Raw genomic sequence first — 19,331 nt, 5'->3', positions numbered from 1 at the left:
TGACCAGAAAGGCCAACAGCTGCGGAGCACGCTGTAAATGTAAACATCCCCCTTCCTGGGAAACATTATGTAGTTAAGCTTTATTGTGGTTCAATCTAACACAGTAATTCATATTGTTTCCAACGGGACCGATATTAGACCAGGGGACACCAACATGGTGTCCGTGGGCACCAGGTATCCCGCAAGGACCACATGTGGGGCCCTCAAGCCTGTTCAAAAAATAGCACAACGCTCTGGTGAGCCGCATCTAAAATGTTATTTTATTTAGTGGCTCTTGAATTTACATATTGTGTTTACATAGATTTAAAATGATAAATGCATTAAAAACATGTTAATATTACATACAGTTAAGGTGTACCCTTACTCTTCTAGTTTAAAGGTCAGTACAGGTAGCCCTTCGTACGACAGTACCAATGAAGTAGCTCTTGACTTCTAAAAAGGTTGGTGGTCCCTGTATTAGACTTTTTGGACTCTGATACGAATCCTATAAGACCCTAAAGACTATTTGCACACTTTAAGCTTCTCAGGAAGTGTGTTTGAGAAGTATTGTCCAGATTAAAAGCTAAAACATCTCAAGATTCTGAGGACATGCTTCGTGTTTTTAAGTAAACTTTGTGTTGGTATAAGTGTGGGGACGTGTTCGCATGATGCAACTATTCTGCATAGTCTTTTCTTGTGATTTCCTTTCCAGTAGATCCGGTACAGTCTTAAATTGGTTTTGTGCCAAACTTTCAGGATCCAAAGTTCAGGACTTAAGTGGGAACTTCATCCCAACAAGCGGGCCATTGTGCAGACGGACGGGATCACTATTTACACCCACTAGGGGCGAGCATTCATCAAACATTAGTCAGAGACCCTCTCGCCTGCAGAGATAAAGCTTTGTGTCACTACCAATCTTTAAAAGTTCAGAGGATTGTTGACCAATATCAAAATGCAACTTTTGAACATAATCTGTTTAAAACTTTGATGAAAGAGCAAGTTTAGATCACTTTAAGTAAGGATCTGGCTTGATTGGAAATGAAATGTGATCTCACAATCATCAATAAAATTATGTGTTTCAATGTATTTTTTTTATTTATTCAAAAAGAAATAAAAACTTGATTTGGTAATGGCTTTGTGCACACGCCAGACACTGATGGGTAATGTCAGAAATGTGATTTTTAAGGAGCTAGTATGTTCAAATCGGGTACCAGAGGACATACGAGATAACAAGTGGGGCCGTAGTGTCTTCTGGCAATTTCAGGAGCATCCAACAGTCAGTTTACAATGAGTAAACTAAATTAAATTAAATTCACTTTATAATTTGCCCGATTACAATAAAATTCATCTCAAGGTACATTTACCAACATAGAAAATTACATTTATTATATGATTAAATGTATTTAACCACATAATAGACCCAGTGAGACAAAAATATCTGTTACAAGGGCGATCTGACCAAGAAAGGCAGCAGCACACATCATGGTGGACAAGACAGTCAACAAAAACAAAACACTGATTATTAAATGCAAGCAGTCGGATGAATAAAATTCAAGAGTTACTGTTACAGCAAAAAAAAAAGAAAGGAAGGAGAGACGTCTAGTTTCAGTTCGAACCCGAGCTGTCCGAATTCAGCCTAAATCATAATACAGTGCAATGATTTAGTTCCAACAGGTAAAAAAGTCATCCATTTAATAAATCCCAGACAATTTGTTTTTCAATTATTAACCATGCAGTATTTCCACCTTCTGAGCAAGAAATGGCGACAGTGAAGAGGAACAACTCACTTTCTACAGGAAGTAACCTCCTGCAGAGCAAGACTCAGTAGGACCAAAACGTTTGCTCTTATATTTTAGACACATTAGACTGCACTACCAGTTCTGGCTGTAGTCTGACAGGGGTTATATTTGGGTTTGCATGAGGGTAAATAGTGAAATTGTGTAAACACCTTGGTATACATAGAGGTATTTGGTTCTCATATTGGGCCAATAGTTACACACAATCACACAATATCATACGTAACCCATAATGCCTCCCCTATCTATCTGAAACAATCGCTGGTAGTACTGCTTCATGCGTCTACAAGGCAGCAGATCTGTTCAAATAGAACATTTTATTTATTTTTTACCATTTTTAACCACATATTTATTCAGATATTCTGGCAACTGCCTGATAATCACTGTCGCTCCGACATGATGGCATACCCTAGGCCCTTTGGTTCTCTTTTTAGATGTGCCACCTCCTGATAAAGTTGAATCTCTGAGTGCTCATCACCAGAGAGCGCACATGCCAAACTGCGTCTCAGTCAGACCAATCCATCCGGGTACTTGGGTATTTTCGTCATGGAGGGTGGTTACCAATAGTTTTAGTGTTACTCACAACAGAATCCTTTTAACAACACAGATGAAATCGAGGCCTTCTCCTTTTAGTATAACTGAAAACCTGCAAATCGGATCAAAACCCTGGAGATTTTCAGTTTTAGTATGAAAGTTTCCAGTTAACTTGGTCTCATTCAGCAACTACCTAAGCTTTAGTTAAATGCTAAACATAAAATGTTTGACATTTTAAAATAATGATTTTAAATTAATTTAGGACAAAGAAATCAGGTTTTTAATCATCACCAGAACAACTGCAGCAAAATTAAGACGGCATTAAGTTGACCTCTTGTACTCGGAGAGCAATAGATGATGAAAGCTAGCAATAAAACAATGCGTAAATGTTGGAGAAACTATAAAATGGTCGTAACATCACCACATAAATGGTCGGAATGAACGTTCTGTCTTCAACAACACACCTTGAGGTTGCAGCACAGCCGAGCGAAGCTGGTTATTATAACCTGTTTTGGGAACTGATCGTGAAGCTGGAGCACAGTTGTTGAGGAAGGCTGCGTCGTCGAACAACATGTTTCAGCTGACTAAGACTTTACCCCGAGAGGAAATCAAACAAAACTCCAGCCTCGGGGCGAAGCTCTGGCCAAACGTCTCCTTGAAAGTGATACCATGAGGTGAAACCAAACAGCAAACGGAATAAAAACGATGTTTTGCCTGTACAGTGAAAACAGATTTTTTTTTTTTTTTTTTTTTTTTTTAAAGGGAACAGAGTTGAAAGGCTATTTATAAGCTGCTTTGCAAAGGAAGTGAGCATCCCCCAGAGGATAAATGCAGCTTTGGAAAAATGATACAGCCTGGAGCCAGAAGAGGAAATACGGAGAGTCGAGTCCAAGACCTGAACATGGAAAATCGTGACTGCTTGTGTGATTGTTAAAGGGCAAGACTCTGAGAAAGACACAGAGCTACGATTGACTGTCAATCCAGCAGGGTCAGCAGCTGAATTGCTTTTTGAGTTTTACTTGAGAATATAAATCCAGTTTTCCTCACTAATAACTCTCCTGGGAGCTAAGGTGTATACTTCACACAGTAACTAGCTGGACTTCCAGGTAATGTGAATCACATCAGCCCACCAGCAGCTCCATTGTTTTCATGCTGAGTGTCGGAGCCAGTGGGTGAGAAATTTAAACCCGGCTTCCACTGTTTGACAAGAGACTTTGATACACCTTGTGTTGATGTAGGAAGCGTTTGTAATGCAAATAGTCATAAAATAAAGAAACAACTTGTTTAGTTAGTTTGACAGCATGCAGAGGTGGAGGCAAATGTGTTACATTCTGCCTGCAACAACGTGTTTGCCAGGCCCCAGAAAAAGGGATAAATGTGGGATTGCAACCGTGTACGAATACATGGTGTATGGTTTTAGTGCTGTCAAATTATTAAAAATGTTAATCGCGATTAATCGCATAATTTCAATAGTTAACTCGAGATTAATCGCAAATGAATCGCATATTTTATCTTTTTTATTTCTGAGAGTGTAAAAGCCTATTTGGGCATTTTAATATGCAATTTTGTAATAAAGGACAACAGTCAAAATCATTCTGGTAAAATAAAAATAAAATATTTTTTATTTTTAAGCACTTTTCAGAATGAAAACATCCTGGCGCCATAAAATGTTAAACTCTGGCCAATAATAGCTAAATCACTAATCATGATGTTTACACAATGTGTAAACAATGTGTAAATAAATATTTCATGGCAAAATATCTTTTTTTACCTCTTAAACAAAGATAGACATGGTATTAAGCATTTACATATAAAGTAATACAAATTTTTACATTTTAATAAAGTCATAAGTTTTATTCATTTTTTCCACACACACATCTAATCCTGAGCTTTCACATCAACAACTGTTTAACACAGCTTCATGTGCTGACATTCTAACTCCAGGGTACTTCATTTGGCTGAATGCCTTAGTTTGTCAAATACGAAGAAAACAAATTAACATTAAAGTACGGTTTATGGGTTGGGTTTCTGCAATGTTAAAAACTCATCTTCAGAATCAATCTCTGCTCAAAATGATGATCTGCACCAAGTAATCTACTTTCAAAAGTTATCACCAGTTATTGCAACCGTAAACTGCAGAAACTACGGGCAGAGATGCTCTTTCTGCCTTTACTCCCTAGGCTCCCATGTCAAGATGGTCTCTAGCGCGAAATGATGCGGAGGGATATTTCAGCTGGTTATACTCACTATGTCTGTGGTGTTATTTTAGAGCCCAAAAAAGCTACTTCACTTTCAGAAACAAGCCCAAAAAACTGCAACCTGCGACTCATGAAATTTACAAGCGACTTTAGAAAAAAGAAACCCAGAGTCGCATGAAATAAGCGGACTGGGCAACAGTGAGCCAGGTTTTGCTACAGTCTCTCGCATTCTTGGAACTACGGCAAGCGTCGAGGGTAAAAAAAACAAAAAACAAAAAAACAACACAGTCCAGAGAGCGCTGCAGAAAAAAAACAAAAAAACATTGACATGATTAACACGCGTTAAAAAAAAAGTCATTATAGTCTAACAAAGTTAACGGGTTAATAACGCGTTAAAACTGACAGCCCTAGTATTTTTAGACTGATTTTAACTATAATAAAAGAACTGGACACTTATTTTTTGACTCAATGTGCTATAAAACAAGTTTCTGTATTGTCATCAACCACTAAAATGAAGGTTTGATGGTTTAAAGAAAATTACACTGTAATCATTTTATTCATAAACCGCTTTTAAACACCCACAGGACCAAAGTGCTATACACAATCATAAATACAAATGATCAATCCGAAAACAATAAGCAAAATGGTATATAAAAGCAGTAATAAAGTTAAAGAAAGTAAAATTATCTTTGTCTTTTAATCACGGAGGAACTGCGTGGTCAATGCGGTACCGCGCACGTGACGTCACCGTCTCAAGAGCAACTCCCCTTTTGCCGCTTAGGTAGGGCATACAGGAGAGAAAGCACGGATAACCCAGCTATTACAAGCGCAACAGAACCAGCGATCTGACCGACTTTACAGCCGTTAAACTTTCCCAAGACGATGTCCCAGGCACACGGATTACTGGTCGAACTGTCGAAGAACACACCAACCTTCAGCTCAAACGATGGCTTGAGGTTCGAGGGTTTAAAAAGACCGGAAAACTGGCTGAGTTGATGAACGGTAAGCTTTGTTTTTTTTTTCTGCTCGGCGATCATGGCGGCGTCGGCCGTTTTTTTTTTTGTTGTTGTTTGCAATCACCGTCCAGGAATGGGTATATGTTTAATGTTTGTCTCATTTGAAATGTTTTTGAGTAGGCTATCCTGGTAGCAGGCTATCATGTTAGCGCCTGCTACCATGATAGCCTATATGCTGTCATGGTAGCAGGCGCTACTTTATTAACATGTCGGCCACCAAAATACTCTTACCTTGACTTGATGTCGCTGGAATTGGGTCAGGATGTTCTTCGGTTGTGCCCTTTCCTCCGACAAAATGCTTGCTACATATGTACTTGAATTTGGTAACTTTTTCCGGGTTGAACTGTTGTGTAGGCCGACCGCACCGGTGTACCCAGCGCACACATTTCTCCTTGGCAGTCTTGAAGAAAACATCCTTCATATGCGGCCGATCAGCGTAACTCGAGTCGCTGTTGCACGTTCCATAGCAACAATGTTTAAAAACCATGGTCTTAGATTTGGAAAAAGCAGTCGTTTACCGAGTAAAACCAAGGGTAACGCACGTCTCTTTTACAGCGAAACAACGGTGGCTTTCCGGAGTTTGCCCCACTGCGTACCACGTGATGTGACGTCATCGTGACGTGTTTCTAAAAATAGCTCGCGCGCGGTACCCCATTGCTGAAGAGACAGCAAGCTGACCAGGTGGGGGGTGCTGCTGCTGCCAACTCCTCAGTACAGAAAGATAGCAGTGTAACACAAAAATGCATTTTCATTTACTCCCCCACCCTGACTTTAATTGGATGAATCTCATTTCACCAACTTAGGCTATTTAGTGCACATAAAATAAGATTAAAAAGATTTAAATTACAGGTTGGAATGTAACAAAATGAGTAAAAGAAAAGTGCAAGGCACTGTAGCTGCAAACTGAAGCAAAAGTAGCTTGTCCGATAGCTTATTTTAAGACAATCTAAACAGTGAAACTTTTCGAACATGAAGGAAACAGAAGCCATCAACACATATCATTTTGCTGTGAAAACAGATTAGCAGCTTTTCTCACATTTAGAATAACCTTTACGCAGTGGAACCGACCCTTCAAATGCTTCAACCTCCAATGTTTCCTGTGTCTAACACCAAACAATGTGGTCTTTACACTGGAAAACGTCGTTGGGGTTCTGTGGTATTGTGCCTAGTCAAATATTACTTTGCAGGCTGACTTGTCTCCTTTGGCAAATCTAAATGTGTGCAAACAATGAATGTGGGGTTCCTCAAGGCTCTATTCTAAACACTACTTTAATTGCAGAATCTTATAATAAATCTTACTTTCTTACCCTGGTTTACTGATGTAGTTTTAGACCAAATGCCAGCTTAGCTGTTGTCGTCACTTTTATTTAAAGAGCTATGAAAACCTCTGTATCTGGTATACTCTCTTTGCAACTTTTAATATCAAGGGCTCAACAACACCACAGTTCAATAAGCATAAATACTTTCCCTTTAGCTGACTCATAGCAAAGGTGTCCTTCTGTCATAAAAATGCACACAATAACTCAATTCTGAACACAACAGGACATGTTTCTCTTCCCCTACATATTTTTGCTTTTACATTTAAGACTATTTTTAACCGAGGTGGTATAATAGATAAAACATTTTTTTTCAACCTTTCACTTCTTTCTTTATATAGACCAAACTATAAGCAAAATGTAACAAAATCAGAAATGAAAATCAGTTCAACAAAAAGTGAGAAGGAAGTGCAGAAGTGTCATTATAACGCTGAATTCGTACGTTTTAACGCTTCCTGCATCTACAAGCATTACGGAGGGGATTTTTTTGACGCAAGTAAATAGATCTTGACCTTTTAATTGACGGTCGCTCTTTTTTTTTTATATGCAACTCATTTAAACTATTTAAACAGTCCATTTTTAGTATTGCTAACACCAAGATTTACACACATTTTTTCATCCTTACCGTTTGAGGTTTTGTAGGACTGCAGGAGGTCTGACAGCAATCCCTTCTGGACTGTAGCGTTCCCACTCAGAGTCTCCCTGTCCAGGATGAGCAGGAAACGATGGAGCTCCATCAGGAGGCGGTCCAGCACTGAAAGGCCCAGACGTACAACAGGAATTCAGATTTACAGCAAAACAAAAAAAACTCCTTTAAATCTTGCCGCACGTTGCTCGGCACGGGAACGTTTGGTGCTGCATCGGTGATTTAAGAACGGACCCATCAGAGTCTCCCATCAGCAAGTAAAAGAAAGGCAGCAAGAAAACACATGAAAAGCTTTGAAGCTTCCTGGGAAGCATGTCGAGAATGTTATACTTTAATTGATAGCAGATAACATTTAAAAACAGAGTTGATTTATTTGGGTTCTTTAAACTTTGTTCAGTGTGCCAGAGTTTCACATAGGAGAAACTTTTCCCCAAGTTCTGGCAACTGATCATCTCCGTCAATCTGCTGCCATTGACAGTTGAAAGTCCATTCATGGTTGTTTATGAGACTCTGGCAAAAGGTCAAGTTCAGATGAGGGCGGGGGGGGGGGGGGGGGGGCATGTAGTGTGTCTGGGTGAAGCTCACATCCTTTAGGGGTCAACGTTGCCCTTACTAGCAGAGTGTGGAGAGTTCATTATATTTCCCTTCACCGTCTCTGGGCTTCATGAATAAGCCCCCTCCTCGCTATGGTGGGCCTCAGAGTGAGAGGACACCCTCAGCACAAGAAGATATGTGTATGTATGTGTGTGTGTGTGTGGGGGGGGGGGGGGGGTGTAAAAGAAAAATATCTAGCTGCACACTGGTGCAACGAAGACTTACAGCTCCTCCCACAAGTGTAAACATTCCTGTTAAGATCACAAAGGACAGGATTAAGGATTTCACACATATTTCACCTTTGTAGTGAATATCGTACACATTTTAGCTGAAAAAACAACAAATAAAAATCTTTTTTTGGGGGAAACCTAGTTGCATAAGTGTGCACAGCCCTGAACTAATGCTTTTTCCACGCTACTTCAGAAACCTATTAGCAAATATGTTGGGTTGTGAGGAAATATCTCGTCCGCAGTCCTCTTCAAGGGAAGCCTCAGACTTTCTGTCATATTTGTGGTTTGTGATTAGAGGTTTTATTATCAAAACTGAGAGGAAACCTCATAATTTCATTCACCTTTACAAAAACCTAATTTCCTTTTGTAGAATCAAACCCACGGCGTGATGCTGCCGTCACCATGTTTCACTGAGAGTAAGCAGTTCTTTTGGTCTAATGATGTTTGTCAGTATAACATTCGTTTAGTAGTTAAGGATTCAACTTTGGTTACATCAGACCATGACACATTCTTCCACACGGTCTTGAAAGATTTTAGTTGGGGCTGGATATTTGCTCTGGTTTCTTTTATAAGAAATGCATTCTGTTATGCTGTCCATCCTTAGTCCAGACAGAGCGCAGGTTTCTGCTGTCACAAAGAGTAAAAAGTCCTGCAGCAACTTCAGTTTTGCTGTTGGCCTCCTGGTAGCTTCCCTGACCAGTTTCCATCTGGTCTTCATCCAATTATTGAAAAATGTTTACATTGTGCCATTTATTTTTGCTCTATACACCAGTGTTTTTTTTTAACCCTTCTCCTTACTGATACTTTTGTACAAATAATCCTTCTGATACTTTGTAATCTCTGCAAATTTGGTTTTCGCTAAAGGATGCAAATGAACAAATGTCAGAATAGACAGAACCGATGAGCTTTATTGCAGGTTAATCAGATTTAATAAAATTGATTGCGTGCATAAAGATGGCTGTCTAATAACTCGAATCAAAGTCTTAGTTTGATGGTGTTCCCACTTATGCAACAATGTTATTGCCGCGTTTGTGTGTTTGACATTTGAATGGAGTCAGAATAAGTTTTGCTTTTAATTTGGAAACCAGTTTTGATACAATTTATCGTGGATAAAGATGCAAAACAAAAACCTATTTGCTGGCGTAAACACCTTAGAGATTCACTGTTTCTAGCTACTAAATAACATCTTTACAGAAACAGAAAACAAAACTACAGCTTAACTAATCCAACTCTGCAAGAACTAACCTTTGCAGCCATTACAAAAAAAAAAAAAAAAAAAAACTTTTACAAGGACTGAAAACTGTCCCTGCCCTCTGAACTCTATTAAAACAGTCAAATATCTCAATTCATTGGGTTCTTCCGGCTCAGACTAATCACGAAGCCTAGAGGGGGCTGGGAGTATGTTCATGAACTCTCTCCTGCTTCCTAAACTCCTAAACTTCAAAGCATAAGAGGGAATATTTTGCAGAATAAGGCCTCAGATCTCAGCAAAATTTTGCTTCTTGGAGATGACGAGACACTGTCTTCGAAGGTACTATAAGCTACATTGATTTTAATTAATCTTGCTCATACTAAAGAGAGAAAATATGGAAAAGATAGTGAATTTATGCACACAAAAAGACTTAAAAGTAATGAAAACAGATTAGTGTCGGTAATGCTTATAATGCGCTCTTTAGGCGCATTTCTCACTTGTTTAGATTCATGTCCGGTGGCCAAACACTGCCTGGAAAACAGATTTCCCGCCTCTCCTCCTTGTGTGTTTGCAGAGATTGACTCAGATGGCCTTTTGCATCCGAGGACCCTGGGAAACAGAGTCAGCTGACAGGACAGGGAGGTTTGCAGCCCGCTCGTTTTCTCTGAGCTTAGGTTTGGCCAAATGCCCCGCAGCGCAGACGACACACCTCTGCAGGGAGGCTAAAAGGAACCCGAGAGACCTTCAGAGAGCTGGACTACTGAAGGGATTTTTACCCGCTGCATGAAATCCATTACAAAACTCAGCAAATGGGGATTAAATACCAGATTACTGATAACGATGGGTTAAAGATTTAAAGTTTAAAGGTTTTTTTAATCATTGTACATGATGTCAAAGCAGAATTTCTCTTCCCTGTTGCTTTGGTCGGTTCCTGATTTGCTTTTTTATGCATGACCACATTTTGGTTCCTTCTGTCACACACGTTCACACCTATTGGCATGGACGGTGCATTTGCAGATTTATAAAGTCTATTGTTGTATAAAGACCGGGTTTCTTTAAAACTCCACAGTATTCAATGGTTTCAGCTTTTAGCAACTATACCAAAGTATCAATTCAGAACGCGAGCCTTTTTTATGCTGCCATAAAACAATTTACACAGCCTTTTTATTTTACTGAACATTGTATATTAAAGGTTTATTGCAACACTAGTCAAAGGCCTATGTAGTTTGTTTTCAATAAACTGGGGCCTCCAGTCAACACTAGTGAACACATCATATAAATGTCAATATAAATGTCCTTTCAGCTAGATTACGTAACAATTTTAAATTTTTACCAGCTGATGAGGACTGACGCTAACCTCATGTCTGTCCTGAGGAGTAAGGCGATGAGAGGAAAACAAAACACGATTTTTAACGTGATCACTGTTAGATGAGGGGAGATCATTATTCACTCACAAGAGAGTCTGCTGGTTAATCTCAACCAAATACATTAGTTACGGCTCCTGTCGGACATTTACATAAACCCAGTGTCTCAATCAAGGCATTTTGAAATGATCAGCCTCTGGCTAAACCCCTCTTACTGAACTTTAAATTTTTTTTTATCCCTGCCCTTGTGAGTTTGTGTCTTATTCCAAATGGTTTCTCATCCTTTACAATGAGGTTCACAGTGAAAGACTGCATCGGCTGCTCTCAGTAAATCAGAGAAAGCTGCTGAAGCACTGTTTAATAAATTGTTTGAAGTTTAAAGCAAAAATGCCACATTTATGAAGCAGGAGAAAATTGTTTTTACAACTTTCCCCCCTCCCCTCCTCCCCCTCCCCCCACACACACACACCATGAGCTAGAAGCACCTGACTTTGTTAAAGACAGTGGCTACACATTAAGTCAGATCAATCTGGTGGGGAAAAAAAGGCTACCCTGTAGAAATTCCTGTTGGGGTAAAATGAATATATGGTTGTCAACAGAAACAGATCCAGCCTAAAGTATCAGGACTGAGCCGTGATTTAATGCAGTTTGCTCCAAATTCTAATCCTGCCATTTCAATGTAGGTTTATTTTGCTGCTTTCACCAAATTGCTTCGAAGTTTGCCACATGTTGGGCATTCACAAATGGTTCTTTGCATACGTTGGCTATTACAAATGATTGTTTGAGCTGCGGTTGCATTGCAATTATCTTGAACTATTTTCTGACATTAGCTAGGTACCACTGCTGCTCACTAGATATTTTATGTTTCGGACCAGTCTCTGTAAGCCCAAGAGATAGTTGTGTGTGAAATAAACAGAGGATAAACTATTTCAAACTCTCTTCAGTCCCTTTCCTTCCCCATTGTGATGGTTGGTATGAACCTCGGTTAGTTGTCTTCACCGTGTGTAGACGTCTCAATGTATTGAGTTGCTGTCAGTGACTTGGTCACTTATTTGCATTAACATGCAATTAAACATGCGTCTAATAAAGTGGCTAATAAGTATTCACTTTGTTTACTTAGAAATCTATATCCTAATGTATTTCTCAGATAGACCAAGTCGTTCAAAAACAAGCACTGGAATTGGACCAGAGCTTCTTCCATCATTCCTAAAATTTGACCATCAGCTGAACAAAGACGTCTTGTCAGGACTTTGGCTGCATTTCCAGTTCTGAGAGACTTGAGGTTCTAAATCAAATCACAAAGCAGACATGGCCTCTGATTTTGGAAAGGCAGCTTAAATCGGATTAGAGGCATACTTTTCAGAGTTTAAATAAGTAAACTTATATACCCTAAATAGAGCCCAAACAGACTGCATCTCTCACAGATATAGGACGTCCCTTAAAAACTATTTTAGGTGTTTGGAACAATTTTGTTTTTCAGTGGAGAAAAAGATCATGATTTACAGTTGTACTGCCTTCAGTTGTACACAAAAGCCTATATACCATAGAATCAACCTCAAATATTATTGCTTTACTATGTTTTCCTTTTTCTCCATCATGTAGCTGGTCTTATTTTCATAATTACCACAAAAACTGGGATCATTCTCAAGTTTTGTCCCATCCATACATCATTATCTCCCACCGTTGTCTCTCGTTTCAAACCAACATGTTTCAATCTGGTGTCAGTTTAAGTTCTGGGGCTTCAACTCCAGTCCTCAACGTCCGGTTTGCTGCAACTTATGTGTCTCTGCTTCAACGTCTGAGTCAAATAAACCAACTGATTCAGGTGTGTTGGACCAGGGACACATCTAACATTTCTAGGACACAGGACATCCGAGGACTAGAGTTGAATGAACTCCAAATGAACAGGAACAGAGTTAAACAAAATAAAATGTTTTTCCATAAAAGAGCTTCAGTTCAATGATGCAAGAGAGGCAGCTGAGATGTAAGACTCCCAGCCTGAAGCAGCTGGTTGAGGTCTGTTTGGGACACTTCCTTGCTTGACTCTCTGAATCACAGTCATATTTTGGGATGTGGTGCAGATGCCGGAAAACAGTTGCAAATGTGCCTGTGCTGCTTTCTTTTGCAGCCAAATGCTGCAGCCTACTTAGAAAACCTTCCATAAAAACGCCCTGTTTGCATATTCCATACCTTCTTATCAACAAACTCTTTTGTCCAGCTACTCCTACTGACTCAAAAAAGTAACGAGACAGCTTCACAAATCCCATGACCCACAGTCATGGCAAGCTGTTTAAGAATGACACATTCAACGCAGCTTGATGCATTCTGCCAAATCCCAGCAGTCAGAGGGGCCATGCCACTTCATACGCCATCTTCATTTAAGAGCTTTTTAAAATGCATTGACTTTCAATAAATTAGTACGTAATTTTCTTGTAGGTAAGGCAGAAAGTAAGCTGGTTTTATTCAGTGTGAAGGAACGGCTTTTCTTTTTTTCTTCTTTTTTTTTTGTTAATGTTGGCACCACATTTAAAATGGAAGCAGACTGAATTCATGTAAATGCAAAACCGAGTTTCTTTTTCAGTTTCTGTTATCACAGAGGCCTGTCTTTTAACTCTTAAGAACAACCATTGTTTTAATTAGGGTTTATTTTCCCTGTATCTCCAGGATTTGTTTTGCTAGCATCCCAACGCAGCAGCTTTATATCAAGCGGTTTTCTTTACCACAATAATCCATAATACAAATCAATAAAACCACCCAACATCAAATTTGAGTTTTTTTTTTTAACTCACCAGCACAATGGTCAGAACCACTTAAACTGATATACAGGACATTGTTTAACGTAAACAGACCTTGCATCGTTACATTTTGACATAAGATGTAGATGTAAAACTGTTAACTGGTTCAAATCACTGAACCTTTTCAGTGCCAACAACTGAGGTGTAACTTCAGTTAATAGGGAAGTGGTGATAAGAAGGAGAATTGCAACCAACAGCAACAAAACGTCTCAACAAAATGATTGGATGCTAGTAAAGCTTGGACTGGCCGTAATAAAAAAGGCTTCTTCTTCAGCAAACATGAGGAAAACCCAGAAGAGCAGGTTTACTGCTCATCTTTAAAGATACAGTTTAGCTAGATGATAAAAGACACATTTTTTTCCATACACACACACACACACACACACACACACACACAAGATGTTTATTTTATGTCTTATTTAAGACAGGACATAAATAAATGACTAGACTTTGTTTACACCATTTGTGTAGGTTTAGGGCTAGCATTAGCATTTAAAGTCTATTTGACAACGTAAAACCCCTCTCTAGCATAATTTATTTCCAACTTTGCAGGTTTAACATGATTCTTTAGAACTGGCTAGAGCTCACAGTGAGTAACATACTAATTTGTTGGTTTACCAACCATCTCTTCACCCTTCAGAAAGGCCATGAAGCTAAACGTGATGAAAAAGACGGCAACTATTGCTGTGGATCTAGGAATGTTGTTGAACCCAACGTAACTACGTTCCAGTTTCAGATTAGTAATGGCTAGCCAGGTCTCTAAAACATTAAACAAACCTTAGTGGTTTTCTAGTTATATGAAAGGGAAAAATAAGAAATTCTGTACAATTGGTGCCTTTAAACATTGTAGCGATATGTTCAAAACAAATTTCCTACATTAACATCTGTGCAACTAATTTAATTAGACACAAACTGACAGCAGTACAAATAAACAGCTCGTCACTGCCACCAGAACCAGTTTCTATCCAGGGTGGAGCCAAGTTGGATTTTGAAAGTGTGACAGAGGAGCAACTTCCATCTTTGCTAGTTCTCAGAGATTTCGTTTTCACTTGGTACTTTGGAAAATTATAAATTTTGCGTTTCAAGTTCAGACGGAAAGCAATTTCTACCATTTGCTTCGGGTCTGGAAAGACCCAGCCTATTTTTAAAATCTTTTTTTAACACGACCCTGCTTGGCTGTGTAGCTCTAAGAATTGCCAAAGAGAGCCCAGCAGATTTACAATTACAAGTGGAGCATTACTACTTTCCCTATAGTGCTCCGCTTGATATGTATGCAAGAAACTGTATTGCAGATTATTTTGGCATTTTTTCCAAATCTAATGGACACGGAAACAGTAAGGTAAAAGAGAAAGAAAGGTACCCAAAACATGAGGCAAAACGTTAAAAGGGAAAGAAGATGACAAAAATGGAGCAGAGGAAAGATAACATCCTCGGAGTCTGCTTCTACACCTGCAGAAAGATATATAAAAGGAACCGCAAAACCATCCAAAAAAGTATCACAGGTACAAACAACCAACGGCTTTGATGATGTCACTGAAAAATATGCAGTATTGTTTAATACCAAATGTATTTAGTGACAGCCAAAGCTAATTATAGGGTTTATCTGTATAGAAGGGAATCTGTAAACACCTGGATCCAACCACCTGTGGGTGTTTGTGAGAGTTCTTGTATATGTGAGGTTTATCCATAAGATAAATGCTCAATAGTGGTTGTGAGGAGTCAAAGACCCCCCCTCCAGAGCGCTGACGTAGAAACCGGGGAGACCAGGACTCCAGGTGTCCAAAAGGGCCCCCCAGAGGACAGGAGCCAAAGACAGCCAACACAGAGATGGCTGCATTCCCCATCCCAGGAAAGGGCAGAGGAGATCCCCAGGAAACCCCCCCCCCAGCAGCCACAGTGCCAAAGCTCCCAGGGAGCTGCAGTGATGAGCCCATGGGCTCCTCCGGCCGCCGGCCACGGCAGAGCGGATGCAGCCATGGGCCCAGAGACCAGAGGCCCAGGGGCACACCACTGCCCCAGCAGGGCCCCGACAAAGCCAGGGAGTCCAGGCCCCGTGAAAAAGCTGCCAGGAGTGAGCCGGTACACACCCAAGCACCGGAAACTAAGAACCCCCAAAGCTCCAGCGGGTCAAGGCGCCAGGCTCCCTGCCGGTGACTGATGGCAGCTAGAACCATTCCTTATCTACAAGGCAGCCATGCTGGATTCTGTAGTCAGGGGTGAACACAATCTGCATCAAATCTTTGGTGAACCCCCCCATCATATTTCATTTATGACAGCCATCGAGAGTACATCATTGCCTCCTATTGTATTAGGAGTATTAAAAAAATAACTAGAGCAGCTAATTTAAGACCATTACAATAATGAAACAAAGAACCACTGTTGACTTGGTCAAAACTTTCACCGATAAAAACAATCAACCACCCTGTAACTAAGGTCGCCTGTTTGAATATGTACCTTTTCACAGCAGATTTGTTTTGTGCATAATGTTTTACCTAGTTTATAAAGTGGAAAGACTCAGTGTTGGAGAGATAACAGCAAACCAAGATACTCTAATGTTTTTAAAGGAGGTCAATTTCCACATTATTAATCAGCGTATAACTTTTCCTGTGGGCTCAACCAAAGCCACATATGATTGCTTTCTTCCAGCCAGCCATGGTTCAGCAGTAAGTAGCAGATTATTAGCTGATGGCGGGGACTGAATAAAAGATCAAACAGCATGTTGATTGGTGTTTGATTTCTATTGGCAGGCAGCCTTTCCCCTTGAATCGCACCAGGTTCAGCTGCAGGGCAGAAAATGCTGACATGGCCGATTAATACAAGCTGTGTTGTGACATTATTTCCATAGAAACCACAATAGAAAAAATAATCTGGAATCGGGTAGATGGCTAATAAAAAAAAGGTCTGCCTAAAATCAGCACAGAATAAAGGCAAGGCAATTTTTTATTTATTTAACACCATTAAGTACGATTCAAAGTGCTGTATATGAACAGCAAAATATTACAGAGGGAAATGTTACATAGGAAGAGAAAAACATTACATTAAAGGAACAAGCTAAGCATTGACTAGACTTCTTTACTTTCACTGGAACAAACTTCATCACTAACATTCACAGCTTAATTGTTTCCATTCATACATTAACAAACATGCAAAAAGTATCAAATCACAGTATTTATTGTGATTATTATTATTATTATTATTATTATTATTATTATTATTATTATTATTATTATTATTATTATTAGTCATAATACGAAATAAACTAGGTACATCCTTGGGCAGGCAAGTCCAAAGTGTGACCCGGGGCCCATTTGTGGCCCCTGTACGGATTTTGGGTGCCCCCCCAACCGCATTTCAAGACAGATCTGGTTCACCAACACAGGCGCAGGCGCAGGTGCAGATGGAAGATTTTAGGTTTTAATTAGGGCAAAAATAATAAACTAATAAACACACTTTTGACATGCTCTTTAATTTCATAGTAACAGCTATCCTATGACATTTAATTACTCAAATGCAGACTTTGGTGCATTACAATCTGCTTTGAATTCAATTATTAAAATTGGTTCATTACAGCAAGTGTTTTCAAAGAACTGACCCAATTACTGTTCTTATATTGCTAAACCAAAATGAGTAAAGTGTATTATTGTTAAAAAGACAAATTAAATTATTTAAAACAGTTGCAAACTGGATGACCATCTTTTAATACATCAAGTGAGCGAAAACCTTTTTTTTTAAATCTTGGATCTACAATGATTCACACATTCATTTCCTACAAAGAAAACCTGACTAATTTATTTAAAAATTAGTTTAAATTTAAAATGATCATATTTTGTAGAGCAGGTAAAAATATTATGTTTTTGGTTTAAATAAAATTGTGTTTATTTTTTGGCCCTCAAGTTCCTTTGACTTGACAATTTTGGCCCATGTACCGAAAGGTTTGGACACACTGGTCCTGGGAGGTTTCTGATTTAGAGTAATTTTATAACACTTTACTAAAGCTACAACTAAAATAACTTTTGTTTCATTGTAATAAGAATAAGCTAAGCAAATTCTTGACTAGGCTTCTTTAGTTTATTCAAGGAAGTGAGCACACAAGATCAAGTAAAAGCTAAAGATATAGCAAAAGACAAGAGATTAGGGGTAAATGCCTTGTTTCCAGTCAGATATCAGACCAGCCATTTCTTGATATTAATAGTCATTGGTAGTTTTCTATTTTTTTAATGGCATAAAAGTTACCTCACTTATGAGAAGAACATTTGTTATCAAATAAATATCTAGAACAAAGTAAAAAAGAGACTAAAAGGTCACCGCTAAAGAAGCTGGCTGTCACAGGGCGCTTTATCTAAGCATACAGTATATATTGCTAAAATAAAATGAAAAATAAAAAACTTTGCAAAGTAATCAGAAATAAATCTTGCTGGATATTCATACTGATATACAATGAGTGATGTGTTAGGAACAAAAGGATGCCACATCATTCGATGAACATAATCAACCCACAGAGGGCTTAATCCGAAGTCACAGAGAAAGTAAAACTGAAGAACTGATGCTGCAGACTGGGCCAGTCTAAATGTTGCTCAGTAGTTTGTATGGCCCCACATGCTTGTATGGATACCCAACAATGTTGGGGCCCCTTATGAGATGACGGATGTCGTCTCCTCCCACAACCGGACCAGGGCATCACTGAGCTCCTTGACATTCTGAGGAGTAACCTGGTGGTGTTGGATGGACCTAAACCTGATGTCCCAGGGATGTTCTATTAGATTTAGGTCAGGGGAGCATGGAAACCAGTCAATGGTATCAATTCTTTCTTCCTCAAGGAACTGCATGCATCCTTTTGCCACATGAGGTCCAGTAGTATGCACCAGGAGGAACCCAGGACCTACTGCACCAGTGAAGGGTCTCTAAATGGGTCTAAGGATATCATCCCGACACCTAATGGTGGTCAGAGTGATGTCATTTATCTTTTACAGGTCTGTGTTTCCATCTATCCATCTTCTTCCGCTTATCAGGGGTCGGGTCGCGGGGGTAGCAGCTTCAGTAGGGAGGCCCAGACGTCCCTCTTCCCGGCCACTTGGGCCAGCTCCTCAGGAGGAATCCCAAGGCGTTCCCAGGCCAGCCGAGAAACATGGAGGCATCCAGGAGGCATCCTAACCAGATGCCCGAGCCACCTCAACTGGCTCCTCTCGACGTGGAGGAGCAGCGGCTCTACTCTGAGTCCCCCCCGAATGACTGAGCTCCTCACCCTATCTCTAAGGGAGAGCCCAGACACACTACGGAGAAAACTCATTTCGGCCGCTTGTATCTGGGATCTCGTTCTTTCGGTCACGACCCAAAGCTTATGACCATAGATGAGGGTAGGAACGTAGATCGACCGGTAAACCGAGAGCTTCGCCTTTTGGCTCAGCTCTCTCTTCACCACAACGGATCAGTACAGCGCCCGCTTCACAGCAGATGCCGCACCAATCCGCCTGTCGATCTCCCGCTCCATCTTCCCCTCATTCGTGAACAAGACCCCAAGATACTTGAACTCCTCCACTAGGGGCAGGACATCCTCCCCAACCCGGAGAAGGCACTATACCCTTTTCCGGCTCAAGACCATGGTCTCGGATTTGGAGGCACTGATTTTCATCCCAGCCACTTTACACTCGGCTGCGAACCGCTGTAGTGAGAG

General features: G+C 39.9%; 1 protein-coding gene across 1 annotated transcript in view; it reads right to left on the bottom strand.

The window, feature by feature from the left end:
• Positions 1-19,331, bottom strand: part of afap1l2 (actin filament associated protein 1-like 2) — a 67,115-nt gene that overhangs the window by 35,511 nt on the left and 12,273 nt on the right. The window contains exon 2 of the mRNA XM_012881242.3: positions 7,465-7,593. Within this exon, the coding sequence (XP_012736696.2) occupies positions 7,465-7,593 (129 nt within the window). The remainder of the gene's footprint in view (positions 1-7,464; positions 7,594-19,331) is intronic.

This window comes from Fundulus heteroclitus, chromosome 10 (assembly GCF_011125445.2).
Source record: "Fundulus heteroclitus isolate FHET01 chromosome 10, MU-UCD_Fhet_4.1, whole genome shotgun sequence".
NCBI classification, from domain to species: Eukaryota; Metazoa; Chordata; class Actinopteri; order Cyprinodontiformes; family Fundulidae; genus Fundulus; species Fundulus heteroclitus.
This window is presented reverse-complemented; position numbering and strand designations above follow the sequence as displayed.